General features: G+C 43.4%; 1 protein-coding gene across 11 annotated transcripts in view; it reads right to left on the bottom strand.

Annotated features, from left to right (window-relative positions):
* vav2 (vav 2 guanine nucleotide exchange factor) overlaps positions 1 to 27,574 on the bottom strand; it is a 238,393-nt gene that overhangs the window by 161,976 nt on the left and 48,843 nt on the right. For all 11 annotated transcript variants that reach the window (XM_030434886.1, XM_030434885.1, XM_030434878.1 and 8 more), the window contains exon 2: positions 9,453 to 9,569. In XM_030434886.1, the coding sequence (XP_030290746.1) occupies positions 9,453 to 9,569 (117 nt within the window). The remainder of the gene's footprint in view (positions 1 to 9,452; positions 9,570 to 27,574) is intronic.

Genomic DNA, 27,574 nt, shown 5'->3' on the forward strand with positions numbered 1-27,574 from the left:
TTAGATACAAGAGCGAAGAACAGAAGCAGGTTAATATCAACCAAGAAAAATCTACGACCTACCATCTCATAAAACAATAAAACTACAACAGGATTATGACACATGACAGGTCTGACAGCATCACAGAACAAGTGTCACATCTCCACCCCAGTAGAGAGTTCAGAAAAAGGGTTGGGTGAAGTCCAAATGTCACGATGTCTGTCAGCCATCGGCAAGGGACGACTGCATCTTCCAAATGGCATTGTTTAGGCACAAACCAGGACATAAAGGCTCTACAGCGGGTGATTAAAACTGGCCAGAACATCATCAGTACTCATCTACCGAACATCAATTATATCTGTGCGGTGGGGTTCATGCTCAGAACCTAAAGGATACTAAAAGAAGACACCCAGGCCAGCCACAGTCTGTTCATCCTGCTGCGTCTGGCAAGCGATACGTAAGTATCTGCTGCTGTACCACCAGACTACAGAGCAGCATCTTTCCTTGGGCTTAGAGTCTCTTTTGGATTATGGCATTCCTATTTGCAAGAAAACGTCTTCAATTGCTTTCTCCCATCTGACAGTAATGCGTTTCCTTAAACCGGGGAATTCATGTGCAACAGCAAAGCTTCACTACAGAGCAGGTGGGTGAGGAACAGCTGGAGGGAATCCAGATGGCACTAAGATTTCATTCAAATGTAACAATTGCAGGTCATCTCAACCTCATGCTTTTGCTCATTCAACACGCAAAACCAGGGGACAGTTTGAGGGCAATAAGAATAGACGCCATCATAAATCAATCACACCCTGTCTCTATTGTTACTGCAAGTGTGAACTCACACACCTAGCAACCTAACTGGGCGCCTTCCGACAGTCAGCATCCCTGAGCCGAGCACTGACACGGGCCGTAACACGGTCTATTGCTCAGCAACCACCTGTTTCTGCGGGTATCACGGTAACGAGCAGCAGGAATAATGAGGTCGTGGGAGTAGAGCACGGAAGGGAGAGAGGGAAGGGGGTCTGAACACAGGAAGGGAGAGGAAGCTCCCATTTATAATTCATGTCAGGAGAATTATCATCAGCACCGTGGCATTTGGAATGAATTATTGATTATCTCTTGGAAGCTTTATGTAAAAACTTGCAGTTGGGGGGTCATGATGGACAGGGTGTGAAGTAAGAGGGCACAGGGACAGAAGAAACAGCCACAAAACTGTCTGCTGAGGCAGGAGGATGTGTTTTCAGGAAAGCTTATGGAGATAAATTCTCTCTTAGGGGAGCACTGAGTCTGATCTTGGATCACGGCATATGGTGTCGGGGAATAGGCGGTAGTTGAGGTATTCAGAACATTGTGAGTAACAGAAACGACACCACAATGTAAGTAAAGATTCTACATTACCTTATTGCATCTACAATGTATCCTGTTTTATGAACTGATCATGTGGTTTTGTACAAAAAATCTCTGCAAAGTAAGTTGGAAGTAGTGTCAAATGTTTCAAGCTTCTTCTTCCGTCATGCGCACAACAATCACATAGATGCAGTCTTTGGCAATTAAATTCTTGTTCTCGGGCTGCCTTTGACAAGACTCATACAATATGTATAAAAAGATGTAGTGTATGAGAAGTGCAGCATCCACTGATTAAATGTAGTGCAGTCCAGGGGGATGGGTTGGTGTTCAGAACTGATAAACTCGATAGAAGTGTAAAAATATCTCTGGGCAAAAGTGGTCTTTATGTCAGGTGAACCACCACGTACCAGGGATGATAAAGGACATGGAATGATTTACTTTGCTTTTAAAGAAAAATAAAATAAAAAATACTAAAGAATTTGAAGTGGTTAGGGTTAGGGTTACTCTCAATACTCTCAATCGACTTGTCGCACAAAATGTCCTCATTTCATCATATTCTAACCAAGATTTGAAGTAAGCAGTCCATAGAGTGCTTTAGAAGGTGAGGTAACAAGAGAAATGATAGCTCTCAAAGTGCACTTTGGTCTGGACAGTAAAGGACTGCTGGCCAAGGACGTGGTCACTTATGGAAGAGGACGCACTGACCTGAGTGTGTGACCGTGACTGCTTGACCCCTACACCTCCTTCTATAACATAATGCAGTCTCTCCAGCATGGCAGGCATGAATTTACTACCTTTTCAACCGCTATCCTTTTTCATTACAAAAATCATAGCGTGAATCAATACCAAAACCAACATACAATTAAAGGAGAACTTCGGTCGATTTAAACATGCAGCTTCATTGCTCAAGCTACCCTTGACTTGCCAGTACCGAAGACGCGAACAAATTTGGTCCAGCCATTACAGAGCTCCGTGAACGGGGACGTAGCATTGAACGCTAACAGCATGGGGTCAGAACTTCAAGCTGTGTTTTAAGCGTCTTAACATGCTCCACATCTCACACCAAAAGTTATGCAACATCAGCAGACACCTTAGCACACAGCACTGTAGCGTGTATGACTCAAACTGAATAAAAAAGTAGTTAAAACAGTGTGTTTGTGCAAGCAGCCACACACCTGTTTGTTGACATCGGCGTCTTCCGGTAGCTAGACTAAACTAGCTGATCCATCGAGCGTGCATTTACTCCCTCACTGGCGGAGACGGAAACGTAATCCAGCATTTTCGTGTTTCTGTTCATAATGTACATGTCCATGTTACAACCTGTCATGAGCCATGAGCCTTACAATAGCCTGTTAAGCCTGTTAAGTGCACACTCGATGGATATGCTAGTTTGGTCTAGCTACCGGAAGACAAGGATGTCAACAAACAGGTAAGTAGCTCCTTGCACAAACACATTGTTTTAACTACTTTTTTATTCATTTTGAGTCATACACGCTACAGTGCTGTGTGCTAAGGTGTCTGCTGATGTTGCATAACTTTTGGTGTGAGATGTGGAGCATGTTAAGACGCTTAAAACACAGTCTAAAGTTCTGACCCCATGCTGTTAGCGTTCAATGCTACGTCTCCGTTCACGGAGCTCTGTAATGGCTGGACCAAATTTGTTCGCGTCTTCGGTACTGGCAAGTCAAGGGTAGCTTGAGCAATGAAGCTGCATGTTTAAATCGACCGAAGTTCTCCTTTAAGGTAATCCCCCACAGTGAATCGACATGTCCAGTAACAATGTATGATCTGTCTTGTAGAGCAAGAACAAACAAATATATCAATGTCCCTGAATTTCTGAATTTCAAACTTTAAGACCCCTCACAAAAATCTAAATGAGACTAATGAAATGAGACTGAAAATGAACCCGAAATGTATTGTAGACTTCATATCCATGGTTACAGATCAAACAGAAAGTGCCGACAGCTAATGCAGCTTGACAATCAACGGTGCAGTTTTGCTAAAATGTGAACAACCTTATGCTACAAATCAAAGCAGACCTCAGGCGTAGCCCGCAACAAACTCCATTTCTTCAAGGCAACATTCCACTTCTAGTTTTAGTCCAAAGATGGAAATTGGAGTCCAAAAAAAAACAAATCATATGAGAGAGATAGAAGAACAGAGGAGAAGAGAAACAAGAGAAACCAGAGAAGCGACAAAATCATTGGAATTTTTTTGTTTCTTTTTCAAATTTTACACCATCAATCCATTTTTAAGTCTATTAAGTGGTTCTGAAATGTGTGCCAGAACATGACACTTGTTTTGGCCACTCAAATGCCAGTTGGATTGTATTTCCCAGTAGCCAAAGTTATCCTAAAAAGCAAGCTTTACTACAATGTTCAGTAACTGAGCCGTAACCCTGTAAATACAGCACAGCTTTCTTAGGTTAAATGTTACTTTGCATGATTGAAAATGTTCACATCGTTTGAAAGAATGAGCACAGGGCCAGCCTGAGGGCCTGTCACTGATGTTAAAAAACCCTACTTCAGTAAATAGCACTCGGCCAAGCAGGCCAACGGTGGCTGAAGGCGCGTTCCAGATGTTAGTAACACTGGGTGTGGATGCTAAGCAACTAGCTATTTTTAGCCACAGAGCACAGGAAGGAAATGAAAGGAGCAGAGTTCAGTGTGCACGGGATTCAGAGCAGCAGAGAGGGTAATCAAACACTGCCGACCAATGGCAATCACGCCGTCCTGACACAATGGTGGCTCGCCTGCCGCTGGCTTAGTCTTATCACAACATACTCGCGCTCAGAGTGGGTGTGCGATGAATGAGTGGGGAGAGGAGGACAGTGAGGGAGAGGGGAAGAGATGGATGGGGGAAGTGAGAGGGAGAGAAAAGGAGCTGAAAAGGGAGCAGTGAGTCCAAATTCAATCAGGGGATTGGTGTGTTTGCTGTACTCATTATTAAGTAAACTGAGTACAGAATGAGATTCAGGCCACATTTCTGAAACATCTTAACGATAACATATCTGATTCCGTTTAGAGAACATGCAGTCAGCTACTTATGGTGGCTAAAGCAAAAACAGTCACTTCAATCCATCGCAATTCGTCTTGGAATCATCCGTGTGAGGTTGCCGCTGTCACCCGAACCGCCTAGCAAATGATCGCTGCTTCATGTACAGTAAATGATGAGCTGGCATTGAAATTCAATTTAAATCATACTCAAACGCAGCACAAAAATAACATCCATTCACCTTGACATTGTACTTTCATGTGGATGAGCATCACTCAGATGGCTCTGACACTACGCAAGTCAGTCAGTCACGATTCCAAGGCTGTTTCGACGAGACAGAAATGGATGCGTGCCACGCTATCTGCATTTCAAACAAACGACGCTATTCTCTTTAATGAAGACGGCGAATCTGTCAGAAAGCTTCCTTCCTTCACTGCTCTCCAGTCACAGACGGAAAATTACCAAACTGTTGATCGATGGTTAACAGGTGCAGGCTAATTATGCTAATCACGGCAACAGCCAAATAAACTGATTGCCATGTTCATTTAAATGACAGCAATGTTCCTTTGGTGGCTAATTAAAACTGGTTGGGAAGAGGGGAAACGGCACGGCTGGGTTCGGATAGAGGGAGGTGTTTAAATAAAAGCGTCCTCTCGGGTCTACTGTAATAAGCTGTATTTCATTGGTTTAATGATGTCATAATGAATTTCTAATGAGGGGGGATGGGTTTGGGGGCGAAGTAGGGAAGTGTGATGAAACCGTACAGCTACTTTTTTTCCCCACTGTGTTCTCGAGAGGGCCCTGGCTTATGTTGCGTGTGGCTGAGGTTACTGCTGGTTGAAATGTGTTAAGCAATGAAAATAAAAATCAGTAGAGGGCATCAAGCAGGGTGTGTGCTCCATCTGTTTCAATACTAGCCCCACTGGAAAGGGGTAGGGGGAAGGTTCTGAAGGGGCAATTACTTCTTTTTGCAGCGTTGGGCCCACTTGGCCCTGGTCTGCATTTGCATGTGACCCAAGAAAAGGCATCATTAGAGTGAGAGATGGCGTTCAGAGGCCAGGGGACAGGAACTCTGGGGGCCACTGGCAGCCACACTGGAGGTGTGAAAGGTGGATAGGGGCTGATTAATGTTTATAGATGCAGCAACCATCAAAACTCACTCTCCCCAACGTCCTCCGTTTTAATTCCACTCTTCTAGAGGAGATTAAAAATATATAGTTTAGGCTCTATGCCACCAGGGACATACTGAGAATTCCATGCTTTCTTTCTCCATTTAATTGTATTTCTTTGTCTCCTTGATCCCAAGAGGTGAAACACCTGGAGGACCAACACTGGCTTATATTGGGATGATCATCACAGATTGGATATAAAGCACAAACATTACATATGAATGCTCTGTTATTTAATTCTTATATTGTTTAAACTGCTGTTGCAACAACACTGTCTATAAAATTTGGTATTCCGATCATAGCGCAGGGGAAGAGAACCTAAAGATGCACTCAAGCAAAAACTGTCAGCTGACGTCTCTTTGGAGGGACCGGTCACACAACTGACATCCAATGTGACTGACATCTACTGTAAGACTGCACCACTCTTCCTAATTTAAATGGTCAGCGGTAAAGCTCAGGATTTAGAGAGCTTTATGGAAATCCTCCAGTGTCATTCAGTAGAATATATGAGGGCTGGTTGAAAAGTTCATGGGCTGAGTATAAGGAGATGTGTTATACAGCTCTTGTTAATGAAAGTGCAGGGGCTATATGCAAAAAGTTTCAAGTTAAAAGCTTTTGTGGTATTTCTAGTCATTAAAAATTACAAGTCCACAGCGACAGTGGCTGCCATCCAGTAATGCAGATTACAACTCATCCAACATCCGCCCTACTCACCCGATTTGGCACCTTCAGACTACTACCTCTTCCCCAAGATGACGAAGGAGCCCACTGATCGTCATTTTGAAAGCGATGATGATGTTATTGCTGATGTAGACAACTTTCTGCTGGTCCAAGATGTCGACTACTACCAAGAAGGGATCTGTATGATCCAAGAGTGCTTGAGTAAGTGTGTAAATGAAGGAGGGTACTATGTTGAAATGTTGAAAACTACCCGTTATATAGCCAGAACTGAAATATCAAGATAATGCTATAAAAGGCATAGCCATATAGGTTGGCTATGCAAGCAGCTTTTTCCAACCAATAATTATGTTTATTGTTAGGCAGTGGCCTCTAGTGGCAATGTAATTTTTGGCCGCAGCAAATGAAGAAGTCCCGTGACGTAGAATTAAAAGCAACAAAGTCTGTGCAGGGTTGGATGGGTGGGTTAAACAAAGGACTTTCACACAGGAGGCCGCTGTTTGTGTTCTCTGTGAGCCATAAAGTCAATGCTAACATATTTTAAATAACATACTAAAGTCAACTTATATCTTGTGCTCAATTTGCACTAATATGAAATGCTAATTAAGGGAAGGTAGGGAAGGCGATTTCAGAGAAAGATAGTTGATACAACAATCTTTCCCTTAACCAAACCAAGTAGTCTTGGTACCTGAACCTAACCAAGACTACACCGTTTCACATTAACCAGGTATTTATCATTATGAAGATGATGTACCCAAACTGTGACTGTTTCGCCATGGCTGTAACTGGTGTTGTCCAATTGTCATACTTTTGGAATCACCGGCAAGTTCCGTGATGGTACGAGGATGTGTTGATTTATTTCAGAAGTTATTAAAATAAACCTTATTCCAATCTGTATGTATAAGTACTGAGGGTTTTCTAGATCTCTTGGATGGTAAGAGCGCATTCTTTTATCCAATCAGCACAAGCACCGAAGCTGGTTCACTTTTCAACAAAACATAATTGTCTAAATCCTTTTGCAAAGCCTTTTTACTTCGATTTTTCTCCATGAAAGATGAAAACAAAAGAAATAATAAAAGAATGATATGGGAAGAAGAGATGAATGATACTCGACTATGATATATGTGATGGAAGTCAGAATTCCCTTTTGTTTGCTATCGGATGGGCACACAAAGAAACTTTTGTGTCAAGGCAACAAAAGGGGAAAGAGCACATCCAGTGATGAGCCGCGAAAAGAAAAGAACTAAGAAAGACTAACTGCAGGAATAAAACTGCCCCCTTTTATCTTCCGTTTATGAGGCATTCTCACTATTTAAATGTATGCCACATTAGAAGGGATCTACTCAATTCAATATATTATAATGTGATGCTTGGACTTAATGGAAAATCAATGACGAGACAAGCCCGCGACTGCTGAGACCATACAAAAGCAATTTCCAAATTGACATATGGAGGGCCTATGTGATTGATTCTGACTGCTGTTGGATTTTCATACCGTTCACTGCGAGCTCATTGACTCTCAGACATCGTCTTGTGGTTTATCTGCAAACTGCCAAACGAGTCCTTGTCTCCTTTTTCTTCCCCCTCATCTTTTCCTTCTACATCTTTTTTCGCACCTCTTTTCAGCGAAAAGCAGGGAGAGTGGATATGTTGAATTAGATATGTTAGATAAATGAGCGGATAACTTTCCCGCGAATGCATCCTCTGTAATCGATCACAGCAAGATGTAAGACAGTTTACTCAGATCTCACCTCTGCCGAGTAATCCCCACCGCTGTAGTGCAAATTCTACATGTTCCTTCAATCAGCTGGAAAAGCTACACTATTAACATTCCCACCGCAGCAGCCCTAGCACAATAGCATCGGCTGTCATCATCAATTTAATGACTTCATACTATGCCTGGTGCTTGTTTTAACAGCCTAGTAGCCCAGAAAGACCCTTCATCCCCCAGCCTCTTCCTCTGTAGCCACACACAATAACATACACACACACACACACACACACACACACAGGCAAGGGATTATTAATTACAGAGAAACAATTCACTTTCAGGAGGTGAGGCCAACAGAGGATGCCGATCATGGCTTACCAGCCAATCCCCCCCCTTCCTCCCTTTATCACCCATGTGCTTTCTTCTTTCATGGTCAGTCTCATGGGAGGAAATAATGTGAGAATCTGATGCCATTGATTTATCTATACTTGGTATCATCATATAAACTCCCTACCTTAATTCCATAACTGCTGATTTACAACCACAAACTTCAAAGTGATGCAACAACATGGAATTCCAACAGCCCTCTCGAAACTTCTTGGTCAATGTCGAGCACAGCCGGCTGGTTGGATACATGACCAAACCATCACTAAAGTAAGGCACCTGGATCAGATCCCAAACCACCGCTCAATCCCAAAGAGCAGCTTTCTCCTTTTGGATGTCTGTGCTCCAAGAGCGCCCACTCAAACGCCATGTCCCTAACCTCCCTCGGGATGAAGGGATAAAAAAGGACCTTACAGGCAGTGGCCTGCTGACGACCCATTTAATAAACACAGAAATCCACTCGAATATCCCATAAAGAACCTCACTAAAGCTAGTATGATGTGCGAGTGAGTCAGCCACCTTTACTGCTGAGCCAACACACGCACATCCACACTGTATTCCAATAGCAGCCTGTTAGCGAAAGTGAAGTTCAACTCTAGAACGCAGTGACATGAGATGAGATTGCTGACCCCGAAGTGTTACACCAAATGCTCACTGAAAGCCCCTCGCTCTGTATCAAGTTTAATGTAAATGACAGATTTGACTTTGAACTAGCATTAAACCCACGCAAATCACATGGGCATGATGGAGATGCACAATGCACTCACACACTCTGGCACCCTTCCAGCACACACACACACAAGCTTCTTACGAGGTAGTGTGGGCAAAAGTTGATCAGCACACATAGCCAGGGGCCTTATGTGTTATGGGAGAATTTAGAAATATTTGATTTAATAACATTGCATGTCACTGGTAAGAGTCATAAACTGCAGTATATCAGCTCATCTGATCGTAAGAATTCCATCCACCAAATCACAGGTTTCCGTCTGACAACAGAAGGACAGAGCTCCTGCTGCAAATGATATTATCAGTGATACAAGCAGCATCATGTCTCATGGCGCCCGCCGTAGTTAGAATTATAGCCTCTGGGCAGCACCATTCTTTGAGCTCATCACAGTGTCAGTTCAAGTGCAGAGCTTTTTTGGAAGCGGAGAAGTAGATCATCCATCCGCACGTGTAAAGTTTACACTCACCTTGCCGAAGTCCCGGACGTCAAAGAGGTCAAAAGGGTCAAACAGCTCGCTGTTGCGCAGGCCAAACTTGTCATGGCACACCTTGAGGAATGTCCGGATGTTCTTCAAACACAGGAACTACAACAGAAGGACAGAGGGAAGGGGGGGAAAAAAACATGAATGCATGCTAAAATTGAACCTCTCATTCACAATTCCAGTGACAGCGAAAAGAAAACATATTGGATTCAAACTGGCGTTGTAACAGTATGATTACAGGATGAATAATTGCCCTCAGAAACATGTTCCACCAGTCTGTTTAATATCCACTATCAATGCAACAGCAATTTTGTGGATATTTAATTTCCTGGTAGATGATTGGCAGGCTCTCCCGGTGTATGTGTGATTATTCAGCACCAGAAGGTAAGCCGGCTGATTGCTGCTCCTGAAGCTGATGGGCTGCCTCTCTGATCCAGATAAGGAGGGCCACGGAGGAGCCTGTCTCCTGACATCGGAGCATAGACGAGCCCACCGGCAAAGAGCTAAAAGGTGGCCGGTTGGACTGAGACACCGGCCTCACACTAAAAAGGTCACAGATCACGAATCTGACATACGTCCCATGGAAATGCCTTTCTCTTACCGGAGGGCATCAAGACCAAGATCCGACCAATGCTTTGAGGTGTTAATACCAAGTCAAGACCAAGATCAAGGCAGGACAAGACCAAGCCAACCCTACACTGCATGACACCTGCAAACCATAGTGACCCCCAGAAGACATTTGAAAACTCTTCTTCATTTATTTTTTTTATTGCCATTCATGCTATATTTGTGTATGTGTGCCGCGAGCAATGTCTTGACAAAATAAGCAAAAGGCATTGAGGTGAATCTTTTGTGTGGGAATCTTCTATGAGCAAACACATGCAAACACATATGAGTCGAAAGCTTTATCTAACAGTGCTCTTCCACTTTTTACAATCGATCTAACACACACACACACACACACACACACACACACACACACCCTTCAGTTTTTCTTATTCGACGCTTGTCTTTCTATAGAAACCATCATTAAGTGCAGTACATATCAAACAACACAGTGATATCTCTGCAGTAGCGGTCTTGACTGGTCTTGGAATTCGTCTTTGTCTGAGACTGAGACAAAACCTTTAAAAAGTGTTCTTGAGACCAGGAATAATCGTAGAGGCTCAAGTTGAAGATGGTTCTTTAGTGTCTGTTTAGCCCATCTTCTGATGAGTGGGCCTTACACGCTCATGGAAGCGTTCTCTTTCGTAATCTCCATTTTAAGTCTCTATTTACAATTTTGTGCAGCAAATCCCTCGTATTTGCAAACTACAAAGGCTAAAACAAATACACCTGATCTGTAGTGTAGATTAGAGCCAATAAACTGCCTGATATCAGCTTCTTGCAGATTAGTATCTTAGCATATGTAGATAAAGCATAACTGGGACTGATACGGGAAACATGGGGAACGGTGGAGATCACAGGGACGCCGCGGCAGCCACGAATACTCATTAAAAAAACTGCATAATAAATACTCTCTGGTCACGAATATTGATGGTCCCAGTGCCTAAAATATGCCATCACGCAGATAAACCTCAAGGCCTGGAGAACAGACCAATAACTGCACGGGAGTACTGAAATATTAATGATAAGCCTAACTGCCTCCCCATCTCCCATCTCTGTGTGTGTGTGTGTGTGTGTGTGTGTGTGTGTGTGTGTGTGTGTGTGTGTGTGTGTGTGTGTGTGTGTGTGTGTGAAGAACACATTACCTAGCATGTAAATCCAGATGCTGCTCAGATATGCCCTTTCATTTTTCTCTGTGCGTGACAGATATGAACCGGCGGCCATGGCAGCACAATATACACCGGGAGAGACGTGAGTGAGAGAGAGCTTACGTGGAACAAAACGCTTGATCGCCAGTTGCGAGCAAACATCAGCCTCGTAAGGGGCTGTTGTGCAAAAACTAGCAAAGCAACCGGCAGCGTTTTCGAGTCACAATTCACACTCGGTTAATGTTAGCGCGCCTCGGAGGCAGGACCGGTGGGTTTTCAGGTGCAGATATATGCCGCAGAAGCGCTGAAAGGTGCACAATGGTCTCATTTAAAACCTGATGTCAGCCTGATGAGCAACACTGCTTTCCTGTTGCTACAATGAACGGACCGTGTGAGGCATCACCCACATCAGCCCGGGGCCCTAATTAGCTTCCACGCTTTGGAAAAACACTGCACAGATCAACTCACTGTTACCTCTCCAGTCAGTTTTCAGATACAAAGCACCAGTTCCATCTGATACGGTTTCCTGGTATTTTGTGGCATTTCAGTCGGCCTCTCCTGGCCACACCTGAGAGCCCTGCTGACTCATTCTTATTCATGTGCGCACATCTGTCTCAGTCCCAGTGTCATGGGTGTGAACCCCATAACAGAGCCCGCACTGGCCAGTGAAAAGAAATGCGATTGGTTGGCTAGCCGAAGTGACATTTGCAGTTCGGCGGCGAAGGTTATCGTGTCTGCAGATCCTCACGTGCAGTGGGGGAGAAAGAAAAAAGCTTATTTTCCCAGCCCAGATATGAAATGGTAACATTTGCTGGAGTGGTTTGGAGATGAGAGAGAGAGAGAGAGAGAGAGAGAGAGAGAGAGAGAGAGAGAGAGAGAGAGAGAGAGACTCCGCAGATAAGGATCAGGAGGGGAGAGATGTGTCTGACATTCTAATGTATGTTTGGTGATAAGCGAGCCAGGGTAGCGGTAAGGAGAATTGCTATGATCTTGATGAAAAATGCACCATTTTCTTGTGGAGTGGAGAGCGCAAGTGCACCTGGGAATAAACAGGCTGCGGTCATCTCCTAAGGCTGAGGCTGGCCTCAGCACGATCCATCTGGAATTACCTCACTGTGGTCTGCAACACATTCAAAGCCAGGCGCAGATATTCCTCCTTTTTTTTTTCCACAGTGTTGTGAGTGCATCGCGCACACACTCTCAGAAACATAAACCGTAATAAACCGACTACAGCTCTGCTAGAACTCTTGCATACACATCTGCACTTCACACAACAGTTTTTAATGACAAAGTGAACGCTGGCTGGTGAGTTTTTTAAGCTCTTTCAGTCATCCACAAACGGTTCATCTGATTTCATTCGGTAACTGCTGCAAATTAAACTTTCCATTTTCCAGGGCCTGCAGATTGGATCGTTATTGCAGCACTGGTTTTAATCCATTTCATTACTCCAGAATCCTGCAATTGCTGTTTCAAGCAACACAAAGAAACCAACTCCCACATATGGTTGCACAACTAAAAACAAAGCGCAATAAAAAGCCGAATGCGAGCGAAGAAAGCGCGCAGGTGTTTGTGCACCTGTCGCCTAAGGCTGCAAAACATCATCTTCCCCACCTGAGTCATACGAGTACAAAATGCTGAACAGAGGTGGAAATCCAGACTGTTAAGTGGCGCTGGGCAATATATTGATGCTATGGCATTATGGTGACATCAGACCATGTTTGGTCTTTTTTTATCAGGTCATGGCATAAGTGTTGTCTTTTTCTTGGCTTTAAAAGGCTGCCTTACAGTGATGTCACTGACTGTTCCTCTTCATTTGTATTAGAACAAGAAGAACAGTCTTTTTTGTGTCTATGTTTGTGTTCATTTTATGAAATGTTTGCTTTAATACTTCTTTAATGTACCATAAGCACTTTATCTACTTCAACACTTTTTTTAATACTGACCCATTAAGAGGTGTGTGTTGTTTGTATTGTCTTATTTTTGTATGCTTTGATTACAGTTTATCTTATAAGCACTTTTAATAATATCCTGCCCAAGTCTTTTACTCCCCATTCATCTTTTTATCATGGTTGCTTTTATTCTCTTGCCTTTCAAATACGCCTTTAGAACTTGTCGATTTTTGTCCTTTTTAAAAACCTCAGGAAGGACACCATGGGAGCCGGGACAGTTTTTACATTAAACTCCCGCCGCCCGACGCTGATCCATATTCCTGTGTTTTAAACGTTTATTCAGGACACCTTTTTTATCAATATTTCCTCTTTTGTATTATGGCCCCCATCGCGGCGGCCATGTCAACGAACTGGGCCGGTTCAAACGGAGCCCAAATCAGCTCCGTGTGCAGGTTATGGAGCTGCAGCGGGTCAGATCAGCATCTGTTAGATTTTCTCTGCATGCTGCGAGCTAATCTGGACAGAAAACCACCTGATAGTGTCACTGCTGTTTGTGAATTTTTTTCACGTATTTATTCCTCCGAGATGAGCGGACACGCAGAGGCTCCCTGCAGATCAACACGCATGTCCCTGGTCTTGCTGACTTCATTGTTGCAGTAGAGGCAAAATAACCCTGCTTATCCAGGAACACATGAAAGTAATGAGGTCATTATGAACCGCTGTAGTTAGAGGGAGCAAAATATTGAGATACATATCATGAAAGCCTGAAAGTATTGAAACTAGGGTTGTCAAACGATAATTTTTTTTTTATCGCGATTAATCGCAATTTTTTTGGCACATTTTTTTTTTTTTCTAAATGTACCTTAATGTATGTTTTTCATGCTCTTAATACTTTTAACAACATAAGAAAGGGCAAATATGCTTGCTTTATGAAAATGTTTATTCAACACTTCAAATCATGCAGGAAAATGAAAGGCTCAAAAAATATCCCCTCACCCTAAATGGGATCAAAACATGGTGATGTCTGCTTTTGGCGAGGGGGGGGCGGTGGGCTCTCTGCATCTGCCATGTGTTTGGCTTGCAAATGATATTTGAGATTTGTACTTTGACGTACTTCAATGGTAACTAATTTCATGTCGACAGTAGGTGCAGATAACTTTTGTCCTATGGACCGAACCATCTGGCAGTGTTTTGAAAGTGAATTTGCCGCTCAGAAGTCCTTTTACTTTCACTTTCGCTTTTCAGTCGACCGTGTTTTTCCCGAACGCCAACCCTGCTTCTTCTTCTTCTGATTCTCTTTCTTATTCTTCTGCCACCCTCTGGATCAAGACTACAGGTGCCACTGACGGCCGTAAATCAAACAATGCGTTTCTTTTTTTTCTTAATACTGAGCGTTAATCGCGCGTTAAAAGGGTTAATGCCATTAAGAGGATGTTGCTTTATTAACGCGTTATTAAGTTAACTTTGACAGCCCTAATTGAAACATTATTCTAAGGCTACATCGACCAGCCCTAGTAAAATCTTCATAAACAGATGTGTGGAAACATTCAGTATACGTGACCGTGTGTGCATTTTCTTCGTGTGTGCATGTGAGTCTGTGCCACATGCTTCAAGCGTTTGCCATTTGAAGCTTACGTTGTGTCAACTACACAACTTGTGGCTCACTCAGCGCTTTGACTCGCTGCTGAAACGATGCTCCTCAAGGCCTTCAGTCTCCACTGCAAGTGCAGTACTCATCAGATCCAACCCTCGCCGAATACACGTGTACTGAATGTGGCTTCTTTTTTTTTTTGGTTTGTTCACAATTATTAAAGAAAAGAGAAGGTCAAGAAGAGATGAATGGGGAAAAGGGACAGCGATACGAGGGAGTTGGTGAGAGAAATATCGAAGAGAAGGAAAAGACTTCCTGCAGGTGGTCTCAGCTGTAGTACAGCAGTCGACTCTTTACAAGGCGGCTCGTGTGCTCCACTGGAGCGACAGCTCTGATTTTGACTCCTCAGTCAAGAGCAAACAACTCTTGAAAGAGGCAGACTTGTCGCGAGGAAGGTGGGGAGGAGGGGAAAGTGCAGAGAGAGGAGGAAGCGGGAGGGAGAGGAGCAGCAAAGAGGAAGGAGTCAGGTAACAAAGAGCCGTCACATCCCTGACAAGCCCCTCCACCGTATCGCTACGCCACATCACACCGAGAATAATGCATTGATCCTCGGGGAGGGTGGCCCTTATCTGCACACACATCCCACGTGCTCATATCAGCGGCGGTACAAATTAGAGCTTCCTCATCACACTTGAACAACAGCAAATTGAAGGAATGGGATGCGGGAAAGGTGTGTGGGATATGGATGATGGAGAGGTGGGTTGTTTTGGCAAAAACTGAACCCCCTTTGGTGTCAGGGGGGGAAGGGGAAAGCCAAAGGAGAAAAACAACCCAAGCAAAGGGAGCAGGAAGGTGCAGGGAAGGCTGAGAAACTACAGGAGCCGTTTACATAAATGCCAGAACAGATCCGAACAGAAGACGTCTCTTCAGTCAGTGACTTGAAATAAAATATAAAAAAAAAACGAAAAAAGTCGGTCGTTCATGTGAAGGCATAGCGACATGTTGTACATAGAGATCAATGACGGCAACTGAAAACACAGTTTGAACCACGCCCGTACAAAAGTATCACACGTGCTATAATGCCAGATATGTGCCTAACGTTTGAATCTAACAGCTGCCACTAACGATTATAATCATTACAGGGTCTGTCATGATTCTCCAAGTACAAGATTCAACCGTCTATTAAAAGAAAAAGAAAAAATTTTATGCATAGACTATTTTTTCCTGACAACTATCATTTAATCTTTTGATTCTTCTTTGAAAAGATAGAGGTATTTTTGGGTGCTCCAGTCGCTCAGGGGGCAGAGCGTGCACAGACTCTGTCCTTGTTGCGGCAGCCCAGGGCCTTTTACTATGTGTCATCCCCCCTCTCTCTCTCATCCCCATTTCCTGTCATCTCTATAAGCTGTCCTATGAATAAAGTCATGAAAAGGCCAAAAAAATCTTTTCCTTTCCTTTTTTTTTTTTTCTTTTAAAGGTATTTTAAAACAACAGCTTGACCTCATTCTGGTGACTTTTTCGTTTTTGTTAGCCAAGTTGAAATGATATTCACCCAAAAGTAAAGATTCCAGAGTTCAACCTAAAAACACAAGCCTTCAGTGGTAAAAATCAAAAGATAGAAATTCTGTTTGTTACACACTTCAGATTCTCAAGCCTCTCCAGTGGGCATAGACCCTCTTTTCAAACAATTCAATAGATTTCAATCATCACCCCTTTAAAAGTGAAATTGTGACATCCTATTCATTACTGATTTATCTGCCGGTCAGTTAAACTACTCGCTGAATCGTCTCGTATATATAAAAATGTCAAAAATGCTCATCGCAGTTTCACAGTGGCATCTTCACAGTGCATCCTTTTGCCGAGAACTGCCACACATGACAGAAAAGACGAGCACATTCAAGGAGCTGAAACCAGCAAATGTTTGACATCTTTGCTTAAAAAAAATAAAAATAATGAAACGATTCCCTGAATAGCAAAAAACAGTTGCAGCTCTTAACATGATAAACAGAAAACGACAAACGGTGCAAACAAAGAGAAAACAACAGGTTGGGCAACAAAGGAGAGACATTAATGCAGGTAGGGAAAACCCAACAAGCTGTCTGTGATTCCTGATGTGTTCCTGCTTTGTCTAACCCCGCTGCACATTGATGACCACAGACGTGAGTGAAGTCTGGCGAAACAAAACAAAACACGAGTCCAAACACGACCCCAGGATACCAAGGCGTGGCTTGCAGATAAAGTTGCAGATGCAGATCGCGCACTTGGCCCGGCCTTATTTCCCACGGTGGAGATAACGCCTCCCGTCACCTCGGGAAATAAGCCGTTACGTTTTAATTTAATAAAATGTACTAAATCATCAAAACAAGAGGGCATCATTTTTTCAATTTCAGCGTCATTCGCTCGGGCCCCGGGAGAAACATAACGCCACTACAGGTGCTTTTTGAAGACGAGAAATAATTAGCGGGAGGAACAATTAATGCTCGTTCCTGCTGCCCGCTGTTGTCGAGTTTCAGTTAGAGCTGCACAACGATCTGACTCTTCTCCTCATGACCAGCGAGAGAGGGGAGGGGAGGATTTATATCCAGCAGGCTGGGGTGAGTCAGACGGATGATCAGATGCTCAGACAGCCAGTCAGAGAATTGAAGTCAATGGAGGAGACTGATGCCTGTCTGGGAAGTGTGAGGCAGCCAAATACTCATTCACAGGCAGGCGCACACACACGCACACACACACACAATCCCCCTCATGTTGTGTTTAGGGCATTGAATCATTCCGCAGCCTCAGAACAACAGGAAGGGAGCTCTCAGCAGGTGAAAAAGCAGCAACAGCGAGCTCACATGACCAAAAGAAAAAAAAAATCTGGCTGAGCTGTTTCCAACAATCTACACACACACACACACACACACACACACACACACACACACACACACACACACACACACACACACACACACACACACACACACACACACACACACACACACACACACACACACTACATTTACACCCAGATGCCAGGTAGAGGTGATGATGGATCTCGTAAACTTCGGGTTTGGTTAATGAGCCCGCAGTCAGGGTGCTGATTGCTTTCTGGTAAGGAGAGATTTATGCCCGGCAGTGATCAGCTACTCTACCTCTCCAAATGAAAACCTCACCCAAACGCTCGGCTCTACCGCGCAGCACGTGTCCATTATGCTATGCTGGCAATGTCTCATTCAGTCAGAGGAGCTTTCATTTGTTAAACGGCCAAAAAAGAAACAAAGAAAATGAAAATGTACTCCTGAGAAACATCCGCTCGCGGGGCGATCGCACTCTCTCGCACTTTCGCAGACTTTTGCACTATGAAAGGTTTCCAGTAACGTACACATGTATCAGTAGGTTAAACTGTCCTCTTTAGAGTCATTTTTAAAGAGAATACCCGGTCATGAAGATAATCTGTATACATTGCATGCGTACTATTAAAGATACCTGTTGAAAAACGTGCATAAGTTGCCCTCTATAATATTCTGCCCTAGCGATTAGCCTAGCGATCAGGTGAGAGCAGTGACGTAAGCGCTTTGTTGACATTTTGTATCCTGAGTTTTTGCCCTCTTAGCGCCAAATGCGTCAATTTCTTTTTACTTTTTCGTATCTTTATTGGACGGATCAGCTGAAGAGAAACAGATATTACAGCAGCAGGCTCCAGGGTCTTCCCCCTTTCTCTTTTCTCTTTTTTACGTTGCACCTCTCATGCACCGATTCGGTTAACTAAACAGCCAATCAGAGGGATTTCTTCTCACCGACGGGCCTCGCTGCAAATCCAGCATGTTCAGTCAAGCAACAAGCCGCTGACAAAGGCCGACTTGTGCCAATGACTCGGAGGGTGTTTGAGCTGGGATACAGCATGAAAGGGATTTCTAGAATACAACATTTTCTATCAGTTCTATCAAGGACAGTGAGATGTCCTCCCTGTGATCGCTGACATCCCCTTGTTTGAAATCAATATCTGCTTTGATGAATATTTCAAACCAGCAAACTGTTCTTCTGAGTTTCCGCGGCGGCAAACTTTGCGAGCGCTGGCAGAAGAGAACACAATAAGCAGATGTGGAATAGAAATAAGAGTTCAACAGCTTAAAATGAAAAATGGAAAGGCTTATATTTCAGGAGTGCAGGCCCCTGCACCGCCGTCTGCTTCAGGTTTGTAAATGTTTAGGTGGCATGTGCCGGGGACACCCAGATGGGATTAATGAGCGCTGGGGCTCTTCCCTTCTACCGTTTCCAGGTCACCCAGATGTTAAAGTCAGCGCGGAGAGAGGGGCCCTGCTCCTGCAAATTAGAGAAGAGGAACGCCGCATGAATAATGCATCGCAAATAGTATGCAAATGTGTTAATCTTATCCTATTACCCCCTAAAAGCCTGTAAGAAGGCACGGATTGACCACGGTCTTAAATCTCGTACAACCCACAGCAGACGAGGCGGAACTGCTTAGTTAGCGGGGCCCACGCGGCCTCGTGTTAAAATATGGAAGTTAAATAGGCTAAGTGCGGTTTTTAGTGAGGTTAATCTCCATTACAAAAGACGATAACTCAGCTCAGAGCGCGGACTCCGGAGGGAGAGAGTCGCCGAGATTGCGGGAGCACGGCCACATAATTAAATGGAGCCCACCTTCACCTTTACACTGGCTACTCATCAAAACACAAGTGCAACGCTCTAATTGCGCACAGGGCAGGCCCGGGATAAAGAAAGAGGAAGAAAGCATCAGCTGAACTCCTGTAACATGCCATCACTAACATGCTCGCCACACGGACACATAGTAGGTCATTCGTGAGGAATAGCGAGGCAGTGAACCTGAAGCCAACTAAAAAAGGAGACCCCCCCTTCCTGGTAGAGAAAGGCTTTTGTGTGGGAGAGAGAGTGCAAGAGAAAAAAGAAGTGATATGTCTTCAAGGTACTGCTCTTTCTTTCCTCTCTCTAGCGAAGCGGAAACCACGACAGCCGGGAACAAAGAATCTGTTCTGCTGGATAATGAAGAGAAGTAGGAGAAGGGGCTAGCTTCTCAACACTTGAGAGCGCTTTGAGACGTCAGCCAGGAACGTCAAGTACTACATCGTGTTTACATTTCATCATCTCTTATCTTGATCACGTCATTATGATCTGTTTGAGCAAAAACACTATACCTACATTTAGCAGATGTTTTCTTTCAAAACGACTTACAGTCATTTTTACTCTGAGGGTGGTGGCTGCCATGCAAGGTGGTGACCAAGGACACTTTCTGATAACAAGACACTGATCCACAGCCGCACCTAAATAGAGATAGTTCTAACAAAGCCTGCTGTTTGGCTATATGGATGGCAATGTTGCCCTCTTAGGTGGTCCAGCACCTTGCTACCACACTGAAATATCCAACTATTGGACTACTTGTTTGGCTTTGAACTCTGTACAGACCTTCTGGGTCCCCACAGGATGGAGCCAGTTGAATTCCCCTGAATTTTCCTTTGGAGCCACATGCAGGTTGACATGTTTTGGTTTTAAGTCAAGGCTGTTATTTCTTCCCATTCGTTGAAAACTTCAGTTAAATCTCTTCATATTTGACGATAAAGTCCTTAGATATTGCACCTCTAAGGCGAGGCGAAGTTCGTCATGATGGATAAAAGACTGTCTGTAGGAAGGAAAAAAAAGGACCAACAGCACCCCAATGTTTTGTAGACTGATCAAACCGACCCCCAAGTCCTCCCTCTGCGGACTACAGTAACTTAACCCATTTCTCCTCTTTTGCTCCCAAATGTCATTATTACCATGGCTGCTACAGGGCTTTTTCAGACGGACACAAAGAAAACGAATTCCTTTATTTTTTCGTCTCCTTTCCTTACTCTCCTTCCTTCAGTGGACGTTGGGCCTGTAACATCATAATCTCTTAAAAGATTCACGTCTCCAGAGAGTTTCGAAACTGATAAAATATTATATATATATTTCTTTTGATGTTTCTAATGCGGTGCCCTTTCAAAACTGGTTTGACCTTTATACATTTTACACAATAGTCATTACTACTTGATGCATTACATTGTAGAGCTGTTGGCTCAGTGGGTAGAGTGGGTCGTCTAGTGATCGGAAGGTCACCGGTTGGAATCCCGGCTGCCCCTAGCTGCATGTTGAAGTGTCCTTGAGCAAGATACTGAACCCTAAATTGCTCCCGATGAGCAGTTGGCGCCTTGCATGGCAGCCTCCGTCATCAGTGTATGAATGTATGTGTGAATGGGTGAATGTGGCATGTATTGTAAAGCGCTTTGAGCTGTCGTTATAAAAATGCAGACCATTTACCATAGAGCCTTTGAACTGCTGAATGCATCTCGGTCATGTAGATCTGTTTTTGTGAAGAGTGAGATCACACACACTGCGTTGAAGAAAGAGCACCGATGAGTTTCAAATAAATAAAGACACAGTTATCATCTAAATTCTACCTGACCTGTTTTTATTTCTACTTCCTCTAACCTTAGTATGTGTTTCTCTCTGCTTTCTCTGTGGACCAGGAATAATTCATAAAGCTTCTTTCCTCTGAAGTGGTACAAACAACACGCAAAAGATTTCCAGTCTTTGTTTTTTGTTTTGTTTTTTTGGTTGTTTTGGCTTTGTGCGAGCGAGGCTTCACCTTTGCATGACCGCCTCCGTCTCCGTTTGCACCGTCAAACACGGGCATCCACTTTTCGCAAAGAGCCTATAATAAATATCATCACCATCTGCCTGGATGCCCTCCTGGCTTGTCTGCATTTCATTCCTGGACCGTCGCTCGGGCAGTCTCGAGCTTTATCAGCCTCAAGACGGAGACGAGGAAAATAGATGTGTTTTGTTCTGAAAGCAGCCCTTTTTTACTCTGTGCCGTGAAAATCATTCAGACAATATCAAAATCAGAAATCTGACGCGGGCCGATATGCCAAAACATCTCAGTGCATAATACAGTCCTCCAGGTTCAACCTTCTCTTCATGTAAACAAAAAAAAAAAAAAAAAAAAGCAAATCTGTGTTGTATCCAAGCAACGCGGAATGCTGCGGAGAGGAGAGTGCGTCTGAGGCATTTCCACTCGGGCTCGGCTGCAGACTCCAGGCTTGATGAATGTGAGAAGGAGGTCCGCAGAGAATCCCAGACACCCATGGATCAATGGCCAGGTAATTTATGACATCAGACCATGGAGCAAAAGACTGCATCTGTCTTTTTCCCCGGCGAGTTTCCCTCACAACTTAAGGCTCATTGCGGTGATTTAGATCCCCCATAAGGAACATTTCCCCTCACTTTTTTTTCCCCACCCCCAGCACAAAACAAGCTTAAGTAACGTAACACACGAGTTAAACATTATCAAGATAAAGATCCTAACTTCTGTGAGCACGGCCGCCTTTACAGAACATTAAGTTTCCCAGTTTTAAATAATCTTTGACAGGGCTGTGTTAGCTCGGGGCCGACACACACGCGGAACCACGAAGCTCACATAACACTTCAGATTCATCTTAGGAGCTTTGTAAAAAGACTGTCGTGGCTCCAAACCAAGTTATGTCGTTTTCTCAAGTGCATTGAGACACGCAGCTATATGCATACATACTCACTTTTGTGTGACCCATAATGATGACAAAATACTAAAGAAGAATCCTAAAAAGTAACTTGTTTTTTAAGAACTTTCCCTCAGTGTTGTTCATTATGTTACCTCGCTCAAAGTCCTTGTGAGTAAACATGGCACAGAGGGAAATTTACTCACACAAAAGAAACAAGCTCATAACATATAATCAGTGGGTTTGAATTTACTACTCAACATTTGTTTTTATTTTCAGCACTGATCTTTTCCAATTGCAGATCCTGATCTTGGTTTCCGTGAACGAGCTTGAAAAGCCACTTCAATTAATTTTCTATTCGAAATTCACACCGTGACATCCCTAAATGCTGCTGTAGTTGAAAATATTTATCAAATAATCTTTTTTTTTTTTTTTTGCAAAAAATGCCCAAAAAATCTCTGGTTTCAGCTTCTCAAGTGGGAATATATGTTGCTTTACTCACTCTTCTATTATAATTTGAGTATCTTTGGTTTGTGGACTGCTGGTTGGACAAATTGCAACTAATGATTGCCTCTTTTGTCTGGCTAATAGCACAAAACCCAAAGAGTCTTGATCTACTATCTGAAATGACAAATAAAAGCAGGATATCCTTAAATTTAGGAAGTTGGACAAAGCATATGTTTTGACATTTGCTGGGTTCATGCCTCTTGGTTATTTTTTCTAACAACAGCCACAGACCAAAAGGCCGCAGAGCAGACAGACTGAGTAGACAACCAAACGGACCAACAACGATCGATTGCTGTTATTGGTCAGTTGTTAAGCAGGCAAAAATGGCAGCCTGGTCACAAACTTGGTCAAATTAGACCTAAACAGTACACTAAAATGTGTTTCTGAAACCATTCGAGGTGAGAAATGGGATGTGCAACAACAGAATCTTGATTCACATTCGATCAGCACTGAATTCAGAGGGACAGTTTGATCTGAATGTACCCGCAGGATGGACGCAACTGGAGCGACCCTACTAGCGATCAGAGAAGCGAAACCTGTAGTTAGGGCTGAAACGATTCATTGAGTTACTCGATTAACTCGATTATAAAAATTCCTCGAGGCAAAAACTCTGCCTCGAAGCCTCGTTAAATTCCTATGACGTACACGATACGCGCAGGGATCTGATTGTTCCACACAGACCGTTGTTCAGGAAGCACACCAGCGCGTCATACATGTTGAATTTAGCTGGCTGGCACAATTTAGCTCTGTATTTGTAGTGATGTGATACGGTTTGACTAGATATGATGTTTAGCTTTGATGTTTTTAACCTCTTCAACCCGAGCTGCGCATGTTGCATTATACACCCTATAAGAGCATGCTAACCATGTAGCAACATATTAATGCAGCACACCCACTTAACGGGAAGAAGCTCGACTAAACGCTCATGATAATCATTTTCACCTAATCGAAACTCAATTCAGACACCAAGCAACTAAAGGAGCACGTAGAAAAAACACGCTAATGGCGCATGTCAGAAAAATCGGCGTTAGTGATTACACTACTTCATGCTAATGCTACATACAGCATGTCATATGAAAGCTGGGACTCTACAAATTTCAACGGTATACGTCTCATCACTCTGCGCCCAAAACTCACTGAAACAGCCGCCGAAGAAGAGCAAAAATAAACATCACTTTATACAGACATGATCATGAATTACGTGCTACATTGGCTGTTTTGTGATTATAAACTCTGTTTGAGTGCATTACACCGCCTCCACCGGCTAATCCAATGTGTCTGTGTCACTTTGAAATGATTCCTGACAGTTCAGGATAAGTTTTGGTTCCAGGAGGACACGTATAATGTGGAGTAGGTAGGACCCTAGTCTTCCCACACAGTGTATTTGCCTCCTTGTGATTGGCGGGTTAGTGTGGTTATCATGGATTTGGGGACTGCAGACTGAAAATATTCTTATTTATAATTTATTTATTATTTATTTATTTTATTTATTTATAATTGTTTTATTTACATTTATTTTTTTAGAAATTGTACACATTGTGTACCTGTTTGGCTTGATTTTGATATTCATTCTTTGTTCTCAGGTGGGTAATTTGCAGAAGGTGCAATCCTTTTTTTGTAATGTTGTATGAAGAAAACAAAACCAAGGCCTAAGGGCCTTTACTATTTAAGTTTGTATTCACAGTTTTACATGTTATACATGTTTTACAGTAAGTTGATTTAACTGTATTGTCGTTTAATTATTGGCACTGGCACTTAATAAATGGGCTTAGTTTTGGAGCCAAATGTTGGAGTTAGAATGAATACCTCTGTTTTTTTGAGAAATGCTTGATCATTTTACAGCCACATCATTTTCGTTATGCATTATTTGTTTTGGTTGTTTAAAAACGCGGTAAAAAAATAATCTGATTACTCGATTAATCGATCGATAAAGTGCTAGATTAATCGATTACAAAAAGAATCGATAGCTGCAGCCCTACCTGTAGTCGTGACTTTTCTAAATTTGGACCAGTGTCGCTACTGAAAACAATGCATACTAGACAGTTCGTGATTGGCCTGTCACAAACCAGGATGGAGGAAAATCTAAGAGATTGAGAGGGAGGCCAAGACACATCTGGCACAGCAAATGAAACATGAGCGTGCAGATTGGTCTGATCCCCTGACTAACATTTTATGGGTCAAGAAGAACAAGTGGGGAAATAATCACGAGGTTAATTGATAATAAAAAAGAATCTTAAGTCGTAGCCCTGATTGCCACTAGTAAGATCTGATTATATGTGTTACTTGTTATCGTTTGTTATACTTGTTATTCCCAGCAGTGATCAAGAAACATTTTGAAAGGCCCTTTATTTATTAATTAGATTATTAATACAGTAGAAATTCAAAAGGCCAGAACCTGAAAGCTTTGTGAGTGCCGGATGTTTGCCGGTCCTTTGTTTAAGGAGTCTATCAGGTACACAGGGGGGCGGCAGCTCTGTGCTCTTGATGGCTGCGATTATCTCCAAGGTGACTAATGCTATTAACATGGAGAACAGCCTGTTAATTACCCGACCGGCTCTGGGACTGAGCGCAGCCCGCTTTAATCATCATACCCACAGCTTGGATAAACAATCATTCAATCATCACACAGCAATGCCTGCGAACACAATACAGCAATCAGCCAATTTACAGATTAGGCGATTGGACGGGTGGATACCGAGTGATACGGTTTACATCCACTCAGCGGTGCGGTGGACGGTGGCGAGTTTTCCGACGGGCACTCAACCAGAGTGAGTGCAGCATGAGACCACGGTTTGATGTACAGTTTGGCTTCACGTGACGCTGAATGACCAACGCGCTTGCGTGAGGATAAAATGCCTTTTGAACGGAACGCAACCCTTTTGCCGACAGTAATTTCATAAAAAACATCATTATCGAAGAGGAGTCTGTGAAGAGCAGTCAAGTTTCCCTGCCTTAATTATTGCACTTTCTGTAACTTAGCAACCAGCCATAGATTATACAATCTTGTTCCCGTTCGCACCGGCACACGTGTGTCTTCGGTACATGAATGGCAGGATATGTGTCGTCAGGTGTGTTACTATGGACGGAGATTATTCCGAAGCGGTGCTAAATAGCCCATCTGGACAGGTCGTTTCTGTTATCCAACCCTGTTTCCAAAAAAATACCCGCATACATGTCGACTTGTCCTCAGGGGGTTCGTGTGTGAGAGACAATGTGCGTGAATTTGTTTTGTTTATTGTTAAAGGTAGTGAAATTTTCATCAGAAGAGAAAATATCTGCATTGACTGATTTTTTTTGTGCCTACACAAACTAAATAAACTTTTTTTTTTTTTCCTTGACTGAATACACTGAATAAAAAAACTGACCTTTGTTTATATGTGGCGGACCCTGTCACCTTTCTAGCTTCAAAGAGAGCTCTGGCCACCTTATTTTTTTCCTCTGAGAACAGCTTGCTTATTCAGTTACGGTAGTTTTAATTACGTAAAGTGACGAAAAAATCTAACGAGACCAATCAGCAGCAATAGTGAGCTGCTTGCTTTGACAAAGCGACTGCTCGGTGCTTTACAACACGGTGAGACTGGTGTCAGTGCAAATGAGTCACAGTTAGCTGGTCCTACTGCCTTTTGCGACCTACTAATGAGGGCCTAATTTGAGTGGGCGTCCTAAGACTTTTTTTAGGTTTCCCTCCCCCGACTCTAAACCCGTCAACTTAATTAGGTGACTATGTTAACACTTTTGCATGACAGCTTAAGGTCAGTGAATACTGTCCTCTGTCACTTTGTATCACATTGTCGCAACTTCTTTCATTTTTTAAACCTTTTTTTTTTTTTTTTGCCCTCTGTAGCCACTGTCAACAACATTACGTGGTGGGAGCGACTTCCTGTTTGTGCTTCCCCCTGCAAATTACCTTGGAAAGCTTGTTGGCACTGTCCCTCGCAATTAATCACAGCTGAGATAAAAGCATTGTCACAGCAGCTTAAGTGGAGGAGGCATAGGAGGGTGACGTGCATGTTTTTTTTTTTTTTGTGTGTATTCATGAGCGTTATACAAGGATGTAGGGGGAGTGCGGCTTTTGAAAACCTCTCAACTTCATGACAGTTAATCATCATTTACGTTTCTCCTCCCATTATCCGAGGAAAGGAGCCCATAAATGACCCGCACCTGTCTCTGTGATCTTCTCCGCACCAGAAATTGAATTAACTTCTCACATATCTGTGACCCAGCTGTACTGCCCACTCCCAGGTAGGCTGCAGACGAGTTCCGAGACATCAAATGGCAGACAGTGAAAAAGGCTTAACTCTTATCTTTTTCTTAAAGACGGACAGAGTGAGAAACATCGAGAAGTCTGGAAGAGGAAGAGATACAAAGAGCCTTGTCAGACGGATATAGCCGCGGTGGAGAGCAAGGCAGGATCAAACGTCCAGTCTCTGCCGGTAATCCTCCTCGAGAGGAGCAACGGGAAGGGGAGGCGGGAGATGGAGGAGAGGAGCGGAGGAGAGGCTGGTTGCCGTGCCACAGAAAGCACATGTTACTGGCTGTTTCATCGAGCAGGCGAGGCGATGCCAGCCCCTCCACAGCTCTCCAGACAGTCTGGTACAGGGGCCACAGGAGGAAACCTTTGGAAAGATCAGAGCCCCCAGCCTCGAGCGTGGAAAGAGTATGTGTGCGTACACTGCGTGTGAGACGGCGTGTGCTGCGTGTTTGCCCATATGTAGCTGCTTATGCCTTTCAGATGTAACACTGTGCCTGTTCTATAATTGGACGTTTTAGCCCACATACAATGTCTGAAATCCACAACATGGCAGCGGTGCAAAGAAATCCAAAAAAAAAGGCTCAGGGTTATCCTCCTTTT

This window comes from Sparus aurata, chromosome 12 (assembly GCF_900880675.1).
Source record: "Sparus aurata chromosome 12, fSpaAur1.1, whole genome shotgun sequence".
Classification (NCBI taxonomy): domain Eukaryota; kingdom Metazoa; phylum Chordata; class Actinopteri; order Spariformes; family Sparidae; genus Sparus; species Sparus aurata.